Source organism: Carassius gibelio, chromosome B20 (genome assembly GCF_023724105.1).
Source record: "Carassius gibelio isolate Cgi1373 ecotype wild population from Czech Republic chromosome B20, carGib1.2-hapl.c, whole genome shotgun sequence".
Lineage (NCBI taxonomy): Eukaryota > Metazoa > Chordata > Actinopteri > Cypriniformes > Cyprinidae > Carassius > Carassius gibelio.
The window spans coordinates 1,106,146-1,124,229 of NC_068415.1; the positions used below are offsets into that span (position 1 = coordinate 1,106,146).

At 36.1% G+C, this 18,084-nt stretch overlaps 1 protein-coding gene across 3 annotated transcripts; it reads right to left on the reverse strand.

Annotated features, from left to right (window-relative positions):
- Positions 1 to 275: 275 nt before the first annotated feature.
- On the reverse strand, positions 276 to 16,898 carry LOC127984001 (heat shock protein HSP 90-alpha 1). Of its 3 annotated transcripts, XM_052586450.1 has the most exons (12): positions 16,693 to 16,861; positions 15,421 to 15,573; positions 15,183 to 15,338; positions 7,669 to 7,879; positions 6,485 to 6,618; positions 5,644 to 5,958; positions 4,319 to 4,484; positions 4,053 to 4,243; positions 2,591 to 2,738; positions 2,235 to 2,503; positions 762 to 1,095; positions 276 to 690 (listed from the first exon to the last, which is right to left on the reverse strand). In XM_052586450.1, exons 2-12 carry the CDS (start codon positions 15,571 to 15,573, stop codon positions 581 to 583), a joined length of 2,187 nt encoding a protein of 728 aa, XP_052442410.1. In that variant the 5' UTR covers positions 16,693 to 16,861; the 3' UTR covers positions 276 to 580. The 3 variants fall into 3 exon arrangements, with proteins under 3 accessions (XP_052442410.1, XP_052442411.1, XP_052442412.1); XM_052586451.1 differs by lacking the exons at positions 15,183 to 15,338; positions 15,421 to 15,573; positions 16,693 to 16,861 and adding exons at positions 10,056 to 10,205; positions 11,125 to 11,291 and having other exon boundaries at positions 7,669 to 8,035; XM_052586452.1 differs by lacking the exons at positions 276 to 690; positions 762 to 1,095; positions 2,235 to 2,503; ... (4 more) ...; positions 6,485 to 6,618; positions 7,669 to 7,879 and adding exons at positions 11,464 to 11,836; positions 12,510 to 12,843; positions 12,924 to 13,192; ... (3 more) ...; positions 14,370 to 14,669; positions 14,755 to 14,888 and having other exon boundaries at positions 14,972 to 15,338; positions 16,693 to 16,898.
- Between the last annotated feature and the right edge of the window lie 1,186 nt (positions 16,899 to 18,084).

Sequence of the window (18,084 nt, forward strand, 5' to 3'; positions counted from 1 at the left end):
TTTTATGTCTTCTATAGTGCATTTTTTTCAAAATGATGGATCAACATTTTTAGGACTATTATTTAAATTAAAAAGCAATTTTTTACAGTAAAATACAATAATAGGTATTCACCACTGTAATATTTAATTAATTTATGCTGTTATTAATGTGTCTAGACAGGACGACTCTGAAGATTGCACTATGAAAGTAACAATTATGTTTTTGTTTTTTTTTGTAACAACTTATAAAGGTTTAATCCCTTGAAATAAAATAAGAAGACACAGGTATCAAACGATCTGATATGGTAAGCTTTATTTCAGGATCCCGTCATGTCAATAATACAGCATCAGTGTCCCTTAAACACTCAAAATCAAAACTGGAATGTCAACCAATAAATACAAAACAGTGCATAAAAAAAATGATTATATGTATATATACACAATAAAGGGAATGTGGGATGACGAGATGTTTCCGAAAGCTTTATCAACCAAACTGAAATGAACAGGAACTGTGATGTGGTCAAGAACAACAAGAGTAATCAATAATCTGAACAATAATCTTTTTACAGAGCTACAAACACGAAGGGCTCAGGGTCGTCCCTCAGTCGACCTCCTCCATGCGGGACGCGTCCTCGTCTCCCTCCAGCGCAGGCATGTCCTCGACGGGGGCCGAGCTCGGCTCTTCTGTGCACACGTCGTCCTCGTCGATGCCTGAAACACAAACCTGGTTTAGATGCTGGTTTGGGAAATGCAAGCTGTTGTGTTTGAGTTCTCAGACGCACCTAAGCCCAGTTTGATCATCCTGTAGATGCGGTTGGAGTGTGTCTGTGGGTCGTCCAGCGTGAAGCCCGAGGAGAGCAGAGCCGTCTCGAACAGCAGGATCACCAGATCCTTCACGGATTTGTCGTTCTTGTCTGCTTCTGCTTTCTGGCGGAGCGTCTGGACGATGGGGTGATCGGGGTTGATCTCCAGGTGCTTCTTGGCTGCCATGTAGCCCATGGTGGAGTTATCCCTCAGAGCCTGGGCCTTCATGATCCGCTCCATGTTTGCCGTCCAGCCGTAGGTGCTTGTGACGATACAGCAGGGAGAAGACACCAGACGGTTCGAGACGGTCACCTGACGCACAGATCAACACAGCGTTAGCAATGTGTAGATGCACCACTGCAATGCATTCAGGGGATTTCAAACCAAATTTTAGGGGTTTATACATAGCAACTTTTACAATTTTAGGCACAGAGTGCAATAATGTGAGATTTAACTGAATAGATACATCATAAAAATTTGATAAAAATGGAGTTAAATTAAGTAAATAGTCAAGCTAACAGTACAGCACTATAATTATTAAAATGTAATAGAATTTAAATTGCAAAGAATTAAACATTTTCCACATAATATTTATATATATATATATTATTTTTCAAAGCATATATTGACTATATTAATAAGAATATTCAGCCTAAAAAAAATAAAAATAAAAAGTTAAACAATAAGACAAATCCCCATAATATTTTATATAATTTTTCGACTATCAATTGACTAAATTTAATATATTAATAAGAATATACAGCCTAAAAAAAAAAAAAAAATGTTAAGACAAATCCTTTTATTTAATATATTTATATTATTTTTCAAAGAATATATTGACTATAGTAATAAGACTTTACAGCCAAAAATAAAATAAAATTCTAAATATATAAGACAAATAATTAAAAACGCAATTAAAATAAAATGATAAAATATACTCCTGTAGTATATAAATAAATTATATATACCGTATTTTTCTGACTATAAGTCGCATCAGTCCCAAAATACGTCATGACAAGGAAAAAAAACATTAAGTTGCACTGGACTATAAGTCGCATTTATTTAGACCCAAGAACCAAAAGAAAACATTACCGTCTCCAGCCACGAGAGGGCGCTCTATGTCTTCAGTGAGAGGCTACAGCAGCACTGAGCAGCATAGAGCGCCCTCTGGCGGCTGGAGACGGTCATGTTGATAAATAAGTCACAGGACCAGCCAAACTATGACAAAAAAAAGTGTGACTTATAGTCCGGAAAATACGATATACACATATATCACAGTACTACAAGGTGAAGAAAAATAAATGTGCAATAAACTAAACATATCCACATATAATTTCACATATCTATAATATGAATTGTAACAGTGTAGCTTGGGTTTTTAAACACGATTCTATGCAAAGCCACTATTTTAAGACGTCGGTTCATATTTGTGAGCTTGAGTTGATCTGTACCTTCTCCACTTTCTTCTCCAGGATGTCTTTCATGATCTTGCACAGGTTCTCAAACGTGGCCTTCTTCTCCTCCTGCTTCTTCTTCTCCTCCTCATCCTCGGGCAGCTCCAGACCCTCTTTGGTCACCGACACCAGGTTCTTTCCCTCGAACTCCTTCAGCTGCTGGACGCAGTATTCATCGATGGGCTCGATCATGTAGATCACCTCCAGTCCGGCTTTACGCAGACGCTCCACAAAAGCAGAGTTGGCCACCTGATCTTTAGTCTCACCTTTGGAGAAGAAGAAGAAGAGCAAGCGTGAGTTACAGTCATGAATGCAGTGATGTGCAGAGCATGGAGAGCTCAGGGCGTCTGTACCAGTGATGTAGTAGATGTGCTTCTGACTGTCCTTCATGCGAGTCACGTAGTCTTTGAGGGACACCATCTCGTCTCCAGAAGACGATGTGTAATAGCGGAGCAGCTCTGAGAGTTTCTTCCTGTTCTGGGAGTCTTCATGGATGCCCAGCTGTGTGGCGGGAAAATATAGATATCACTGACTGTTCAGTTAAAAGACTGATTCAATAAATCGTTTAAAATACAATTCATATAATATACTATCAGACGAGAATGAAACTAGAAATTAACTGTCTTATATTTTTACCTTTCTTTAACAATGTGCAATTTTTATTTTTTGGTGGAAGAAAAGTTGAGTACAATAGAGAGTGATAATTTAATACAAACTAAATCTTTTCTAAATATTATTTTGCATGCATAATAATTGTGCACAGTATAAACTGGGACTTTAAACATAACATTTTTTAAACTGAAGTGACAAAATAATAATAGTGATAAAATCGAAATAAATATCCAGTTAAGACATAATTAAAATTGATTTTAAAAAAATAAAATAATTGAAACATGAAAAAAGTATATTAAATTATTTTATTATAATTAAAGTATTTTATTAAATAATAAAAATCTAAATAGATATCGAATTAAGACGATTCAAATTTTGATAAAAAAAAATAATAAAAAGCTATATATATATACACACTAACTAACAGAATTGATAATTAAACTGAATGATTTTAAATATTGTTTATATTTTGCTTTTATAGTTACTATTTGTAAGGTTGCACATGTTTAAATTGACTTAATTAATGGCCTAAAAAAAAAAAAAAGTTAATAAGACAAATACACATATTTTATATATTTATATTCTTTTCAGAGTATAAATTGACTAAATTGACTATAATTAATAAGAATATACAGCTTAATTTAAAATAATTCATAGAAAATAAAAAAGCTAAATAAGACAAATCCACGTATTTTATATATTTATATTATTTTTCAGAGTATAAATTGTCTAAATTAATAAGAATTTACAGCCCAAAAAAAAAAAAACGTTCTAAATAGACAAATAAATAAAAACGCAATTAAAGTGAATCAAGATTTTGGGACTTAATGTTCAAAAAAAGTCTCTGGGGAAACAACAGAAATAAATACATTGTATGGGTCAAAAATCATTAGGATATTAAGTAAAGATCATGTTCCATCAAGATATTTAGTAGGTTTCCTAATGTAAATATTAAAACTTAATGTTTGATTAGTAATATGCATTGCTTAGAACTTCATCTGAACAACTTTAAAGATGATTTTCTCAATATTTCGATGTTTTTGCTCCCTCAGATTCCAGATTTCTAATAGCTGTATCTCAGACAGATATTGTCCGATATCTTCTCTTATTATTGTAGTATAATTGATCTGTTTCTTTCCTGTGGAGCTGCCTGGAATCAATCAGTTTTGTATAAAGTGCTCTAACAATAAAGCGCTATAACACCTTGATGTTCTTGGAGAACTGCTCGTAGTATTTCTTGTAGTTGTCTTTGTCCTCAGAGAGTTCGGTGAAGAGCTCCAGACACTTCTTGACCAGGTTCTTGCGGATGACCTTCAGGATCTTGCTCTGCTGAAGCATCTCTCTGGAGATGTTGAGCGGCAGATCCTCAGAGTCCACAACACCCTTAATGAAGTCTGGTGAAGAAGACAGAGATCACATTACGCTCTGAGGATCCTGGGAGATACCTCCTCCTGGATTCAGACACTTACTGAGGTATTCTGGGATGAGCTCGTCACAGTTGTCCATGATGAAGACCCTGCGCACGTACAGCTTGATGTTGTTCTTCTTCTTCTTGTTCTCGAACAGATCGAAGGGAGCTCTGCGAGGCACAAAGAGCAGCGCGCGGAACTCCAGCTGACCCTCCACAGAGAAGTGCTGCCACACACACACACACACACACACACACACATCAGCTTAATATTTCACAGAACATGACACACACACTGCAATGAGAAACTAACACTTTGATCAGTAGCGTGTCACAAGGTCACATGACCTCCTCGTGTTGCATAGACTTGGCTTTTTAGGAAATAAAAATATTGCACGCTTGATGTAATTTAAACTGTAATCTGATTGAATGGGTTTAGAGAATGCATATATATATATACAGTATAAATAAATAAACACAAGTATAAATGTATATAATACATGCAAATAAACGCGCACACACAGATTAAATTTTTACATAATTACACAGTTATGTGATTGATATCATGATTAATCACATACAAAATAAGTTTTTGTTTGCATTATATATATGCGTGCTGTGTATATCTATTATATACACACACAAACACGTTCAGTATATATTTGAAAATATTTACATGTCTATATTTATATGCATATCATTTATTTTCTGAAATATATACATGCATGCTTGTGTATTTATACATTTATATACACATAATAAATAATATATTATGTAAAAAAAAAAACTATTATATATATGCATGTGTGTGTTTGTGTGTGTGTGTCTCGGTCTCTGTGTGTCTCTTTGTTTGTGTGTGTGTGTGTGTGTCTGTCTCTGTGTTTGTGTGTGTGTGTGTGTCTGTCTCTGTGTGTGTGTGTGTCTCTGTCTCTGTGTGACTCTCTCTCTCTCTCTGTGTGTGTGTGTCTGTCTCTGTGTGTCTGTCTCTGTGTGTGTGAGTGTGTGTCTGTCTCTGTGTTTGTGTGTGTGTGTCTGTCTCTGTGTGTGTGTGTGTGTGTGTGTGTCTGTCTCTGTGTGTGTCTGTGTGTCTCTGTGTGACTCTCTCTCTCTGTGTGTGTGTGTGTCTCTGTGTGTGTGTCTCTCTCTCTCTCTCTCTCTGTGTGTGTGTGTGTCTCTGTGTGTGTGTCTCTCTCTCTCTCTCTGTGTGTGTGTGTCTCTCTCTCTCTCTCTCTGTGTTTGTGTGTGTGTGTCTCTGTGTGTGTGTCTCTGTGTTTGTGTGTGTGTCTCTCTCTCTCTCTCTCTCTCTGTGTGTGTGTGTGTGTGTCTGTGTCTGACAGTAAATGGCCAGTGTTCGACCGGTTTGACCGGTTAGGTGTGGTCAGTCACCTTGACGGCCAGGTGGTCCTCCCAGTCGTTGGTCAGACTCTTGTAGAACTCGCCGTACTCCTCGTTAGTGATGTCATCAGGGTTGCGTGTCCACAGGGGCTTGGTCTTGTTCAGCTCCTCCTGGTCAATGTACTTCTCCTTGATCTTCTTCTTCTTCTTCTTCTTGTCCGAGCTCTTGTCATCGTGGTCCTCGTCGTCGGAGCCCACGTCTTCGATCTCAGGCTTGTCCTCGTCCTTCTCTTCCTCCTTCTTCTCCTCCTTCTCCTCTTCCTCCGCCTCGTCGTCGCTCACCTCTTTGTCTCGCTCCTTCTCGACCTGAAACCAACGAGACGCGTTCATCAGTAAAACAAAGGCATGAAGCACTGCTTATATTACTGGAAGACTTGGTGTTATTTTTTGTAAATGTGTAATATTTAATTAAAAAATAATTAAGAAAGGTATTTTAATGTAATTATTCATCATCAGAGAAGTGTAAATATATTATTAATTAAATTACCAAAATATTAACTGAAGTTCATTTATCGTTAATCTATTAACTATATATTTTTACATTATTTTTAATATTTAATTAAAAAAATTATCTCGAGTTAACGTATCGTTAATCTATTAACAATTTTTTTACAGTATTTCTTATATTTAATTAAAAAAAAGATGAAGAAATAATTAATTAGTACATTTAATAAATCTTAAATAAAAGATATATTTATTTTGTTTAGCTACATATCGTCACTAAACATCAGAGAAGTGTAAACTGCCGAACTACTGAAATAATAACCTGATGATTGGTTGTTTTAAGTCAGGGAAGGCTTTATTGGTAGGTTTAGGTTGTTTGGGGACTTACGAAGAGTGTGATGGGGTATCCGATGAACTGCGAGTGCTTCTTGACGATCTCTTTGATCCGTCGCTCTTCGATGTACTCCGTCTGATCCTCCTTCAGATGCAGGATCACCTTCGTTCCTCGACCGATCGGCTCGGCTGCAGAGAGACAAACATCTCTCGTAAACCTCAGGCACGGCTCACATTCAGCATCTCAACCACAATCTGTCACCACATCAAACTAGGGCTGGCCAAAGATATCTGAATTTCAAATATTTGTCGGATTTTTTTTATAAAAATCCACATTCGAATGCAAAAACATTGAGACTTTATGCCTGTTTTTTTTTCATTCCATTGCATCTCATGTTTTTAAGTACTCTTTGTGATCAAAAATACAGAAAAAAAATATTTAATTTGCAAAATGTTATTACAATATGAAATAATGGTTTCTGTTTAAATATCCTTTAAAATATAATTTATTTCTGTGATCAAATCTGTATTTTCAGCATCATTCCTCCAGTCTTCAGTGTCACATGATCTTCAGAAATCAGAATAATATGATGAATTATTATTATAATTATCAGTTCTGTGCTGCCAAATATTTTTTCAGGATTCTTTGATGAATAAAAAGTTAAAAAGAACAGCACTTAGTCAAAATGTAAGTCTTTTCTAACAATTAAAATCTCATCTTATCAATTTAACACATCCTTGCTAAATAAATGTTTTCATTTCCTTCAAAAAAAGAAAGAAAGAAAATAAAAATAAAAATTTACTGACCCCAAACTTTTGAGCAGTAGTGTATATTGTTAAAAAAGATTTCCATTTTAAATAAATGCTATTTTTTTAAAACTTTCTATACATCAAAGAATCCTTTAAAAAGTATCACGGGTTCCAAAAAAAATATATATATATATAAAGCAGCAAAACTGTAAAAAAAAATCTGAATATTTTCATGATTTCTGAAGATCATGTGACACTGAAGACTGGAGGAATGATGCTGAAAATACAGCAGAGCATCACAGAAATGAATTACATTTTAATTCACACTATTTTAAACATTATGCACTTTTTTTCCTCCAAAGACATTCCTGTTATTTTATAGCTTTGAATAAATGTGCATTAGTGATATTTTGCTCGATGCGCCCTCTTGTGGCCTCAGGAGAGAAGACATTTAAATTACAAAAGCACAAAATTCGAATCGAGACTCACAGTTGTCCACTTTAACGGTGAAGGATCCTCCAGCGGACGACTCCCAGGCGTACTGCTCATCATCGTTGTGTTTGGTGATGACCGTGACCTTCTCGGCCACTAAGTAGGCGGAATAGAAGCCCACTCCGAACTGACCGATCATGGAGATGTCCGCTCCGGCCTGCAGAGCCTCCATGAAGGCCTTGGTGCCGGATTTGGCGATGGTTCCCAGGTTGTTGATGAGGTCAGCTTTGGTCATGCCGATGCCGGTGTCGATGAGGGTCAGCGTGCGCTCTTGTTTGTTGGGAATGATTTCGATTTTAAGGTCTTTTCCTGAGTCCAGCTTGCTCGGGTCTGTGAGACTCTCATAGCGGATTTTATCCAGAGCCTGATGGAAGGTAATAATATTTCATTTGGTTTATTAAATTTGGTTGCTTAGGATATATTTGTAGCAATAGAAAACAATACATCGTTAATTTCTCTTTTATGCCAAAAATCATGAAAATATTAAGTAAAGATATTTTGTCAATTTCTACGGTAAATATCAAAACTTAATTTTTGACTCGTAATATGCATTGCTAAGAACTTTATTTGAACAACTTTAAAGATGATTTTCTCAATATTTAGATTTCTTTGCAGATTTTCAAATAATCATATCTCAGACCATCAATGGAGAGATGATTTATTCAGAAAGTTCAGAAAATAAGACTCTTATGACTGGGTTTGTGCTCTAGAGTCACATATTAAAAGCTTGTAAAAGACATAAAATGTAATATGCATTTTATTATTAATATCTTATTACCGACTGTTCTTGATTCTTGTAATGAAAACTACTTGAAGGCAAAATGCTTTACATCTTTTAATTCTTATTATTAAATTGCATTCATATTTTTAAAAGCACTGTAATATTTCTTTGCACCGTGCATCTTTTTGTTTTGCTGTTTGCATGTCATTACGGAGGTATAGTTCACTTAAAAGGCTACATGACATTTTTTTTAACTTTAATAGTAACTATAATTTGTTGCAGTCGTTTATAGAGGTGTAACGATTCACTTGTTTTATCGATGCATTGATTACAAACCCTGACCATGTATATTCATCGATCTCGAAACATGATTTTTGAATCGTGATTCGTCGATTTCAGACAGTATTCCACTAAGAATCGTGATTTCTATAGTGATTCAGCTCATTTTATTATATGAAAACGAGATTAAACTGAAAGTGATCTCGCGCTCGAAGACGTGTCATCTACAGCTAATCTGAATAAAAGCAGAAATAACTGATGAAACATTAAGACAATAAACACAATAAATAACTTTTATTACAGTACAGAAACTATAAAGTATATTTTATACCTTATTCTGTGCAGAACATTTTAATAACTGTTTGTAATATACAAAATCATTAGTAAAAAATTATGTAGAGGAAGCATTTAAATAATTAAAATGAATGCAGAATCGAATCGTTCTTGAATCGACAACCTATGAATCGTGAATTTTTTGGATTCTGTGTATAAAAGCATTCACTTTGAAATTAAACTGCATTGACTGTTGAGGATTTATACGAAGCATTGTAGCCTATTATTTCTGAACATATAACATGTAAGACAAGTTTGTACAAGATTTAGCTCATGCATCTTTTCTGCGAAGATATTTAACAAGTGATTTGTTTGACATGTACATCATGTTGAGAATAGAATAGTCTTTAACGAGAGGGTTAATAAAGAAAATAAGTCATTTGAATCATGTTTTAATAACATTTTTAAGATAACTATTTAAAAATTGGTCATGAAAAAAAATATTAAAATAAAATACAAAATTTTTATGAAGAACTACTTATTTGAAAAATACTTGAAACCTACATGACATTTTTTTACAAATATTATATGATTTAAAAAATATTAATTGATAGTATTATTTTTAAAAACACATTCTGTTACATGCATTGAAGTGTAATGTAACCAGTAATAAAAATAACAATTAATTTAAAAATAAAAAATGCATCAAGCCTAAGCATTTTTTTTCAGTATGCAAAATTGCTTAGGTGTAAACCCCTAAAAAATTAAGAAATATCTTAAGGATGCACTTATAAGTTTGCATTAGTTCAAAAAGCAGTTTGTTGTATTGTTAGTAACATGCTTATTGCTTTGTTAATAAACTACACAGCTAGAGCCAGTAATAATAACAATGTAGCTTTGAAGTACAAAAACAATATGCAAAGTGTTTACTAAATTAAGGCTACATGCTTTCTTAAGTTATTTTATATTTCGAATTATTTATAATAAATCAAGTTGTGAAAAGTTTACAGCAAATTAGATTTGTCACGGTCTTGTTGATGTTGCCTTTTGTTTATTATTACAATGCTACTTACTACACTATAACTCAGTCATGTATTACACAGTTACGCACATCTGAAGAGTTGGAGATGAGCTCCCTGAGGAAGATCTCTTTGTTGGAATAGAAAGTGTTGATGATGAGAGACATGAGCTGAGCGATCTCAGCCTGGAAGGCGAAGGTCTCTGCTTCCTCCTCCATCGGATGATCATGTGCCTCTGGCATCTGTGTATGGCAAACACAAATATATCATATACATAATATTTGACGAGTGTGCTGTTGCATCAAAGCATGTATCGGAGTTAATATGCATTAGTGTTCAACATGCATTTGGCTTATTAATGTAGTATGCATCACTATATAACCTTCATAAGCTAGTTGAGGACTCAAAGCATGGTGTAGTTCAATTGCAATAGGGTTGCATTAATGATCTAGATAGATAGATAGATAGATAGATAGATAGATAGATAGATAGATAGATATGAAGCTGAAGAGATTGTTCGTGGTTCTGGAACAGCTTGTACGAACTCTAGCGCCTCCTGTAGTTCCAAACGTGCTATTACAAGCTTCTAGAAAATACCAAACTCTCTGCAGTAACTTAACGTACATGCATTAACATGAGCTTTAGATCACATGCAACTAATTCAGTCATTAAAGACACTTATGCATTCTGTTAAACTTATTAAGCATAACTTAAGTCATTAATACGCATGCATACAAATCCTTTATCTAAAATGCACTTTTAAGATAACCATTCATGTGTAATAATGACGTCTGCTCTGCTCGAATGCGTTCTTAAGCATCTTTATTGATCGAGGATCTTGTAAAAGCCTTGTTTTATCTCTCTGAGGTGATGTTACGTTAAAACTGATCAACTCCTGATGGTCTGAGGACTTGTTTACGGTAACGTTTGCATTTAACGCTAGAAATACGTCCATTTAAATATACTTACATCAACTTAAGTATGTAAAACACTTCGCATTTGTTAAGATACACGTTAACTTAATAGCATCAAAACCGTTAAAAACGTTGGCGAATTAATAAGGCGCGAATAAACGTCGAATATCCTCACAGTATTTGCGTGAAATGGCAAATAAGTTGAATGATGATGAACTGGGATGTTATTCTGGGTCTATATTCTTACCTTGAGTGGTTTATTGGAGTGATTTAGATGAAGCGATTCCCCGTTAAGCCTGTGAGAGTTTTCTCCTCAGCTGTCACTGAGATTTGAGAGATCCTCTTATTGCGTGCGTTACGCCGGTGGCGCGCTTTTATACGTCCTGACGGGAGAGTTCGAGAACGCGGACGCTCTGGAAATCTCTCGAATCTTCTCAGTGCTTTCCTATGGGCGCAGGGGGAGGGGCTTGGCTTTCAATCATTCGCATTCTCCATTTCAGCCGTTAAATGGGGCGGGGCCAAGACTGAGGGAGATGAAATTTCTAGAGCTCTTGCGAAAACGGAAGAAATAAAGACTGACTCCAGATCAGATTTATATCAGTAGTAATTTATTAAAAACGTTCAAGTCAGTTTTACAAAACAAAAAGGTCAAAAAAAAAAAGCTTATATTAGAAAACCACAGAAAATTCAATTTTCTGGTACAGTAACTACACACACACAAAAAACATTACGATAAATTTAATTGGCTTGTTAACGTTCACTTTGGGATGTGGAGATTTTTTTTTTTTTTATTACAAAAACAATAAATTAAACACATTAACAATTTAGTGCTATGTACACTAAAACCCTTTAGTCGACTTCCTCCATTCTAGAACTGTCATCGTCACCCTCTAGAACTGGCATATCTTCTTCTGCGGGCTGAGCAATGTCTTCTACAGCAGAGTCATCGTCATCAATGCCTGAAAGAGAAGAGATTTAATATAATCAAGTCATGTTCTCCAATGAAGACAATACCCTTGAAAATAAAGGCCATAGAGGAACCATTTTGGTTCCCCTAGAACCTTTCACTGAACGGTTCTCAAAATAACCATTTTTTGTATTAGTGTAAAGAACCATTTTATAATCTTAAGAATTTTTTTTAAACTATAAAGAGCGCTTCTGTGTAATGTAAAAGTTCCATGGATGTTTCAAGTTCTTCGTGGAACCATAATGACCCTTTATTTTTAAGAGTCTAATGGTGGACCAGTATGTTTTAGTAGATGGTTCTTAAAATAACTATTTTTATTGTTGTCAAAAACCTTTTAATAATCTAATTAATCTTTTTCCATTAATAAAAAAACCTTTAGCGCTGTTGTTAGTGATGTTAAAGGTTCTTCGCAGACACATCGAAGCCAATAATAACCCTTTATTTTTAAAACTCTAATGGTTGACCAACATGTTTTAGTGGATCCTTCTTCAAAAAACCATATTAAATAAGTGTGAAGAACATTTTAATGCTATTTCCACCCCACTATGCATTGGAAAGGCTCCATTGATGTTAAAAGTCATAGATGCCAATGATGAACTAATTATGAAGAGTAAGAGTTTTGAATGGGCGTTACCAATAACCATTTTTATTGTCATCCAACTTACCCAGACCAAGTTTGATCATCCTGTAGATGCGGTTGGCGTGTGTTTGTGGGTCTTCCAGAGTGAATCCAGAGGAAAGCAGAGCGGTTTCGAACAGCAGGATCACCAAGTCTTTCACAGCCTTGTCGTTCTTGTCAGCTTCTGCTTTGTCTCTGAGGGTCTCGACGATTGGATGGACGGGGTTGATCTCTAGATGCTTTTTAGCGGTCATGTAGCCCATGGTGGAGTTATCCCTCAAGGCCTGAGACTTCATGATCCTCTCCATGTTGGCCGTCCATCCGTAGGTGCTTGTGACGATACAGCAGGGCGAAGCCACCAGACGGTTTGAGACGGTCACCTGTTTGGACACACTATCCTTTAATGGCTCTGAAGAGTGTGCAATTCAAAACCAAAGTCTCGCATGCTAACGGCTCATACCTTCTCAATCTTTTTGTCCAGAATGTCTTTCATGATCTTGCATAAGTTCTCATATTTGGCCTTTAAATCTTCCTGCTTCTTCTTCTCCTCCTCGTCCTCGGGCAGCTCCAGACCCTCTTTGGTCACTGATACCAGGTTCTTGCCATCGTATTCCTTCAGCTGCTGGACGCAGTATTCATCGATGGGCTCGATCATGTAGATCACCTCCAGTCCGGCTTTACGCAGACGCTCCACAAAAGCAGAGTTGGCCACCTGATCTTTAGTCTCACCTTTGGAGAAGAAGAAGAGCAAGGTTTATAAGAAAAAGAACTGTGTGTTAAAATAATGTTTAAATAAATGTTCTAACTACTAACCAGTGATGTAGTAGATGTGCTTCTGACTGTCCTTCATGCGAGACACATAGTCCTTGAGGGACACCATCTCGTCTCCAGAAGATGATGTGTAATAGCGGAGCAGCTCTGAGAGTTTCTTCCTGTTCTGGGAGTCTTCATGGATGCCCAGCTGCAATTGGGAAAAGCCATTTTAGCCTGGAAGTATGATAGATGTGATTTTCAATAACTTCTCAAAACATGAACACACCTTGATGTTCTTGGAGAACTGCTCGTAGAACTTCTTGTAGTTGTCTTTGTCCTCAGAGAGTTCGATGAAGAGCTCCAGACACTTCTTGACCAGGTTCTTGCGGATGACCTTCAGGATCTTGCTCTGCTGAAGCATCTCTCTGGAGATGTTGAGCGGCAGATCCTCAGAGTCCACAACACCCTTAATGAAGTCTGGTGAAGAAAGTTGAACTCGTTTACATCCAAACTCACAAGTCAAATTGATATCACATGTATAATTTCTAGGAATTGTTTGCAAATGAAGACACTTACTGAGGTATTCTGGAATGAGCTCCTCGCAGTTGTCCATGATAAAGACCCTGCGCACGTACAGCTTGATGTTGTTTCTCTTTTTCTTGTTCTCAAAAAGGTCAAAAGAGGCTCTTCTGGGTACAAACAATAGAGCGCGGAACTCCAATTGGCCTTCAACTGAGAAGTGCTGCAACAACAAGACGATTGGTGGTTTAAAAGCAAGAATATTGGTGATTTAAAAGCAAAACAATTGGTGGTTTAATAACAAAATGATTGGTGGTTTAACAAAAAAAAAAGAAAATTGGTGGTTTAAAAACAACAATATTGGTGGTTTAAAAACAAAATGATTGGTGATTTAAAAACAAAATGATTCGTGGTTTAACAAAAGGAAATTGGTGGTTTAAAAGCAAAATAATTGGTGGTTTGCCAACAAAACAATTGGTGATTTAAAAACAAGATGAATGGTGATTTAAAAACAAAAGGATTTGTAGTTTAACCAATAAAAATGGTGGTTTAAAAACAAGCCGATTGGTGGTTTAATCATCTAGTCTACTCAATAAGATCTCCATCCATTATCTGACTCAATATTCCTACCAACCTTAACAGCCTGGTGGTCCTCCCAGTCGTTGCTCAGACTCTTGTAGAATTCGCCGTACTCCTCATTAGTGATGTCATCAGGGTTACGGGTCCACAGGGGCTTGGTCTTGTTGAGCTCCTGAGCGTCAATGTACTTCTCCTTGACCTTCTTCTTCCTCTTGTTCTGACCATCTTTGGTGTCTTCATCTTCATCGGCGCCCAAGTCCTCAATCTTGGGTTTGTCTTTCTCATCGCCGGCCGCCACCTCCTCCTCCTTTTCTCCTTCTTCAAGGTCAACCTCTTTCTCTCTCTGTTTCTCAACCTGCAAGATGAAAATCAATGGTTTATTTGTTCAAGTGGAGAGGAAGCAAGGTTTGCAGTACTTGTACCAAAGTACAAGGACTTACGAAGAGCGTAATGGGGTAACCGATGAACTGAGAGTGCTTCTTCACGACTTCCTTGATCCTCTTCTCCTCAACATATTCAGATTGATCCTCTTTAAGGTGGAGAATGACTTTGGTGCCACGCCCAATGGATGGACCTGTAATTCCAAAGCAAATGCATAAGTCAAGTTCCAGTCCTTTTATAGACAAAAAAACATTGAACACTTATGAGGGCTCATACCGTAGTCTAGCTTCACTGTGAAGGATCCACCAGCTGCAGATTCCCAGATGTACTGCTCATCATCGTTGTGTTTGGTGATGACCGTGACCTTCTCGGCCACTAAGTAGGCGGAATAGAAGCCCACTCCGAACTGACCGATCATGGAGATGTCCGCTCCGGCCTGCAGAGCCTCCATGAAGGCCTTGGTGCCAGATTTGGCGATGGTTCCCAGGTTGTTGATGAGGTCAGCTTTGGTCATGCCGATGCCGGTGTCGATGACTGTAAGCGTGCGCTCTTTCTGATCGGGGATGAGTTCAATCTTCAGGTCCTTGCATGAGTCGAGTTTGCTTGGGTCTGTTAAGCTCTCATATCTGATCTTGTCCAATGCCTATTTTGAAGATATGCATTGTGTTATTGTGCATTTTTGATACAAGAGTTGGTACACATGGAGAACGCACTGATTGACTTACATCTGAAGAGTTGGAGATGAGCTCCCTGAGGAAGATCTCTTTGTTGGAATAGAAAGTGTTGATGATGAGAGACATGAGCTGAGCGATCTCAGCCTGGAAGGCGAAGGTTTCTGCTTCCTCCTCCATCGTGGGCTGTGTGGCGTTCTCGGGCATCTGCATAAAAGATACATAATCAGGTTTATAAATAAGGATTCTAGAATATAAAGCATTAATATATTCCATTTAATTAATTTGATTTAAATATATTTCTATCTGTCTTTTAGTAATTCTTACTAAATATTAATGTTTTAAATGACTATTGATATTTTAACTTATTTTATATTCCTCTGATTTACATAAATAATTTTATGTTTATGTTGTTAATAAAAAAATGAAAAAATACAAATATTGACTTTGGTACTTTCTCAAAATCACTGTTATATATATATTTTAGTTTTTCATGTGCTTTCTTTAGTTAAAGTTTAGTAATTTTGTTATGTGTTTTTATTCATTTTTGTTGTTTTAAAATATGCCTATGTAGCATTTATTCATTCATGATTTGTTTCCTTGGAATTTTAAACATTTTTATTTTACAGATTGTATTTTAGTTAACTACAATAATCCTGTTCAAATTACAGATATATTTGAACAAATAAAATAAAAAAAATACTGTTTTATATTGTCAGTTATTCAAAGTAAAAAGCTTTTATCTCTGGCCAAAAGTCTTTAAACTTTAAATGAATGATAAAAAGCAACAGCTGATCCCATTGAATCAACAGCACATGTCTAGCACCTGTCACTACCAATATAAACGGGGAAGGGGCGTCACGTGTCACAGAAGGCAAATGCTGCAGTCATGCCACCTAAAGTGTCCTTTATACCACATTTTGGGAGGTTTTACTAATGTTATATGACCTATTCTCATTTTTAGCATCATATTTTTAGTTACTCTGATTTAACAAATTGTCTGAAAAGCCCCATCTGTCTAGAGCCGGCAGACATGTGCTCTAAGATTCTGTATGAAACACATTTAATGTGCTTATATTTTTTGGCTTTATTATGATTGTAATGAAAATGTTAGAAATATCTAGCTGTTATAAAACTGAGAAAATGCAAATAAATAAAGAAATAAAATATTTACTATCAATGCCATTCAAATGTTTCTATGCTCCGATACAATTTTAACACATTTTGAAATGCACTTTTAAATTAAATTTGACGGTTTTAAATTAAAAAAAAATGTAAAAGCAGTGCAAACCACAAATGTAATAAATTGAGTTTTTTTCATCTTACCTTGATGATTGTCTTCTGTAGAAAACGTCTGTGCAAAAAGTCTTCTGGCGTATGGAGATCTACTCCACTGACGATTGCTTTGGGTTTTTGTCTCTGTCTTGCGTTGACTTCTCGTCGCTGCTTTCGCGTTATCTGCCGAGCATCGGGCCTTCTTCACTCTTTATATACTTGTGAGCAAATGTTCTCGAAACCTCTGTTGAGAACGTTCCAGAAGGAATGTGCTCTAGAGTAAGGAGGGGTGATAGAGAGCTAAAGTAAGACCGGCGGGCCGTGTGTGCGAGACCAGGCGAGATGAGCCCACTACCATATACCCCTCTTGTCCTTTTTGGGGCAGGGAGCCACAAGAGGTGTCTGTCAATCAAGGCCAGAACGTTCTGGGTGTCACATGCGCCGCAAATCTCCAATGCTCATTGGCTGCATCAGCGAAAGATTGCAAAATATCACAGGCTTTGAATTGAGGTGGCAGAATTCACACGAGCCACCTGTGAGATGACGGTTCCCATGCATTCTAGTGCATTCTTGCATTCCTTCCTTAACCTCCTTGTGTTGCAATTATGGCCCAGTTGTGTTGTGAGTCAATGACACCCATTGGTTTTCATGCAAAAAAATAACCCTAACCCTACAATAAAAATTCTGTATTTACTCAAACCTGTGTGAGTTTCATTCTTCTGGTGAGCACAAAAGGAGAATGTTTGTTGCTCAAAACCTCATTTTAATGCAACTATCATCTAATTATATTTCCTTGACTATCCTTTGAAAGAAAACTAGTTATGGTTGGTAATTTGCTGCCCCAAATGTTTGGATTGTGATATGAATGTTAGAAATTAGAAAAATGACTAGTTAGTGCTCTGATCTCGACCTTTAAGTGTTTTATTTTCTTTAATGTGTTTTATGTATTGTAATATATATGTTCTCAGGAGTCTGTTACTGACAAAAGAACTGGTTTTTAATTAACTTGCCTGGTTAAATAAATAAATAAATAAACCAAACAATTGATGGTAGCCATTGACGTCCATTGTGTGGAAATAACATTTGAATGGAATTCAGTGTCTAGCAGCGGTTTGGTTACCAAGATTCTAAAAAAAAGAGAAATAAATGCTTAAAAAAAAAGAAAAAAATGAACACCAATTGTGAAAAAGGAAAATTTCTGCCTATTATGGATCAGTTTGAACGATTATGTAAAAAATTAGCTGCATATAATTAGAAGTGAATTATAAGTGTGGTATCTCACGTTTATTTTCAGTGGAGATCCAAACAATAACAACCAAAAAGATATTTTTGCAGATTTCTTTCAGTTTCTTGATCTAAACATTAAAATGACTTGTTTTGGGCCCAGTAGTATGTGGATGTGCTGATTTGTGTTTTTTATCTGCAGTTGTTTTCTGACCAGAG

What these genes read in the sequence shown, in the direction of transcription:
- LOC127984001 (XM_052586450.1), bottom strand. Translation starts at nt 15,573, where the DNA reads ATGCCCGAGAACGCCACACAGCCCACGATGGAGGAGGAAGCAGAAACC. An exon ending in AAGCTGACCTCATCAACAAC is followed by an intron (nt 7,880 to 15,182) that starts CTGGGAACCATC and finishes CTCATCAACAAC; the next exon opens with CTGGGAACCATCGCCAAATC. An exon ending in GATACCCCATCACACTCTTC is followed by an intron (nt 5,959 to 6,484) that starts GTAAGTCCCCAA and finishes CGTTGGTTTCAG; the next exon opens with GTCGAGAAGGAGCGAGACAA.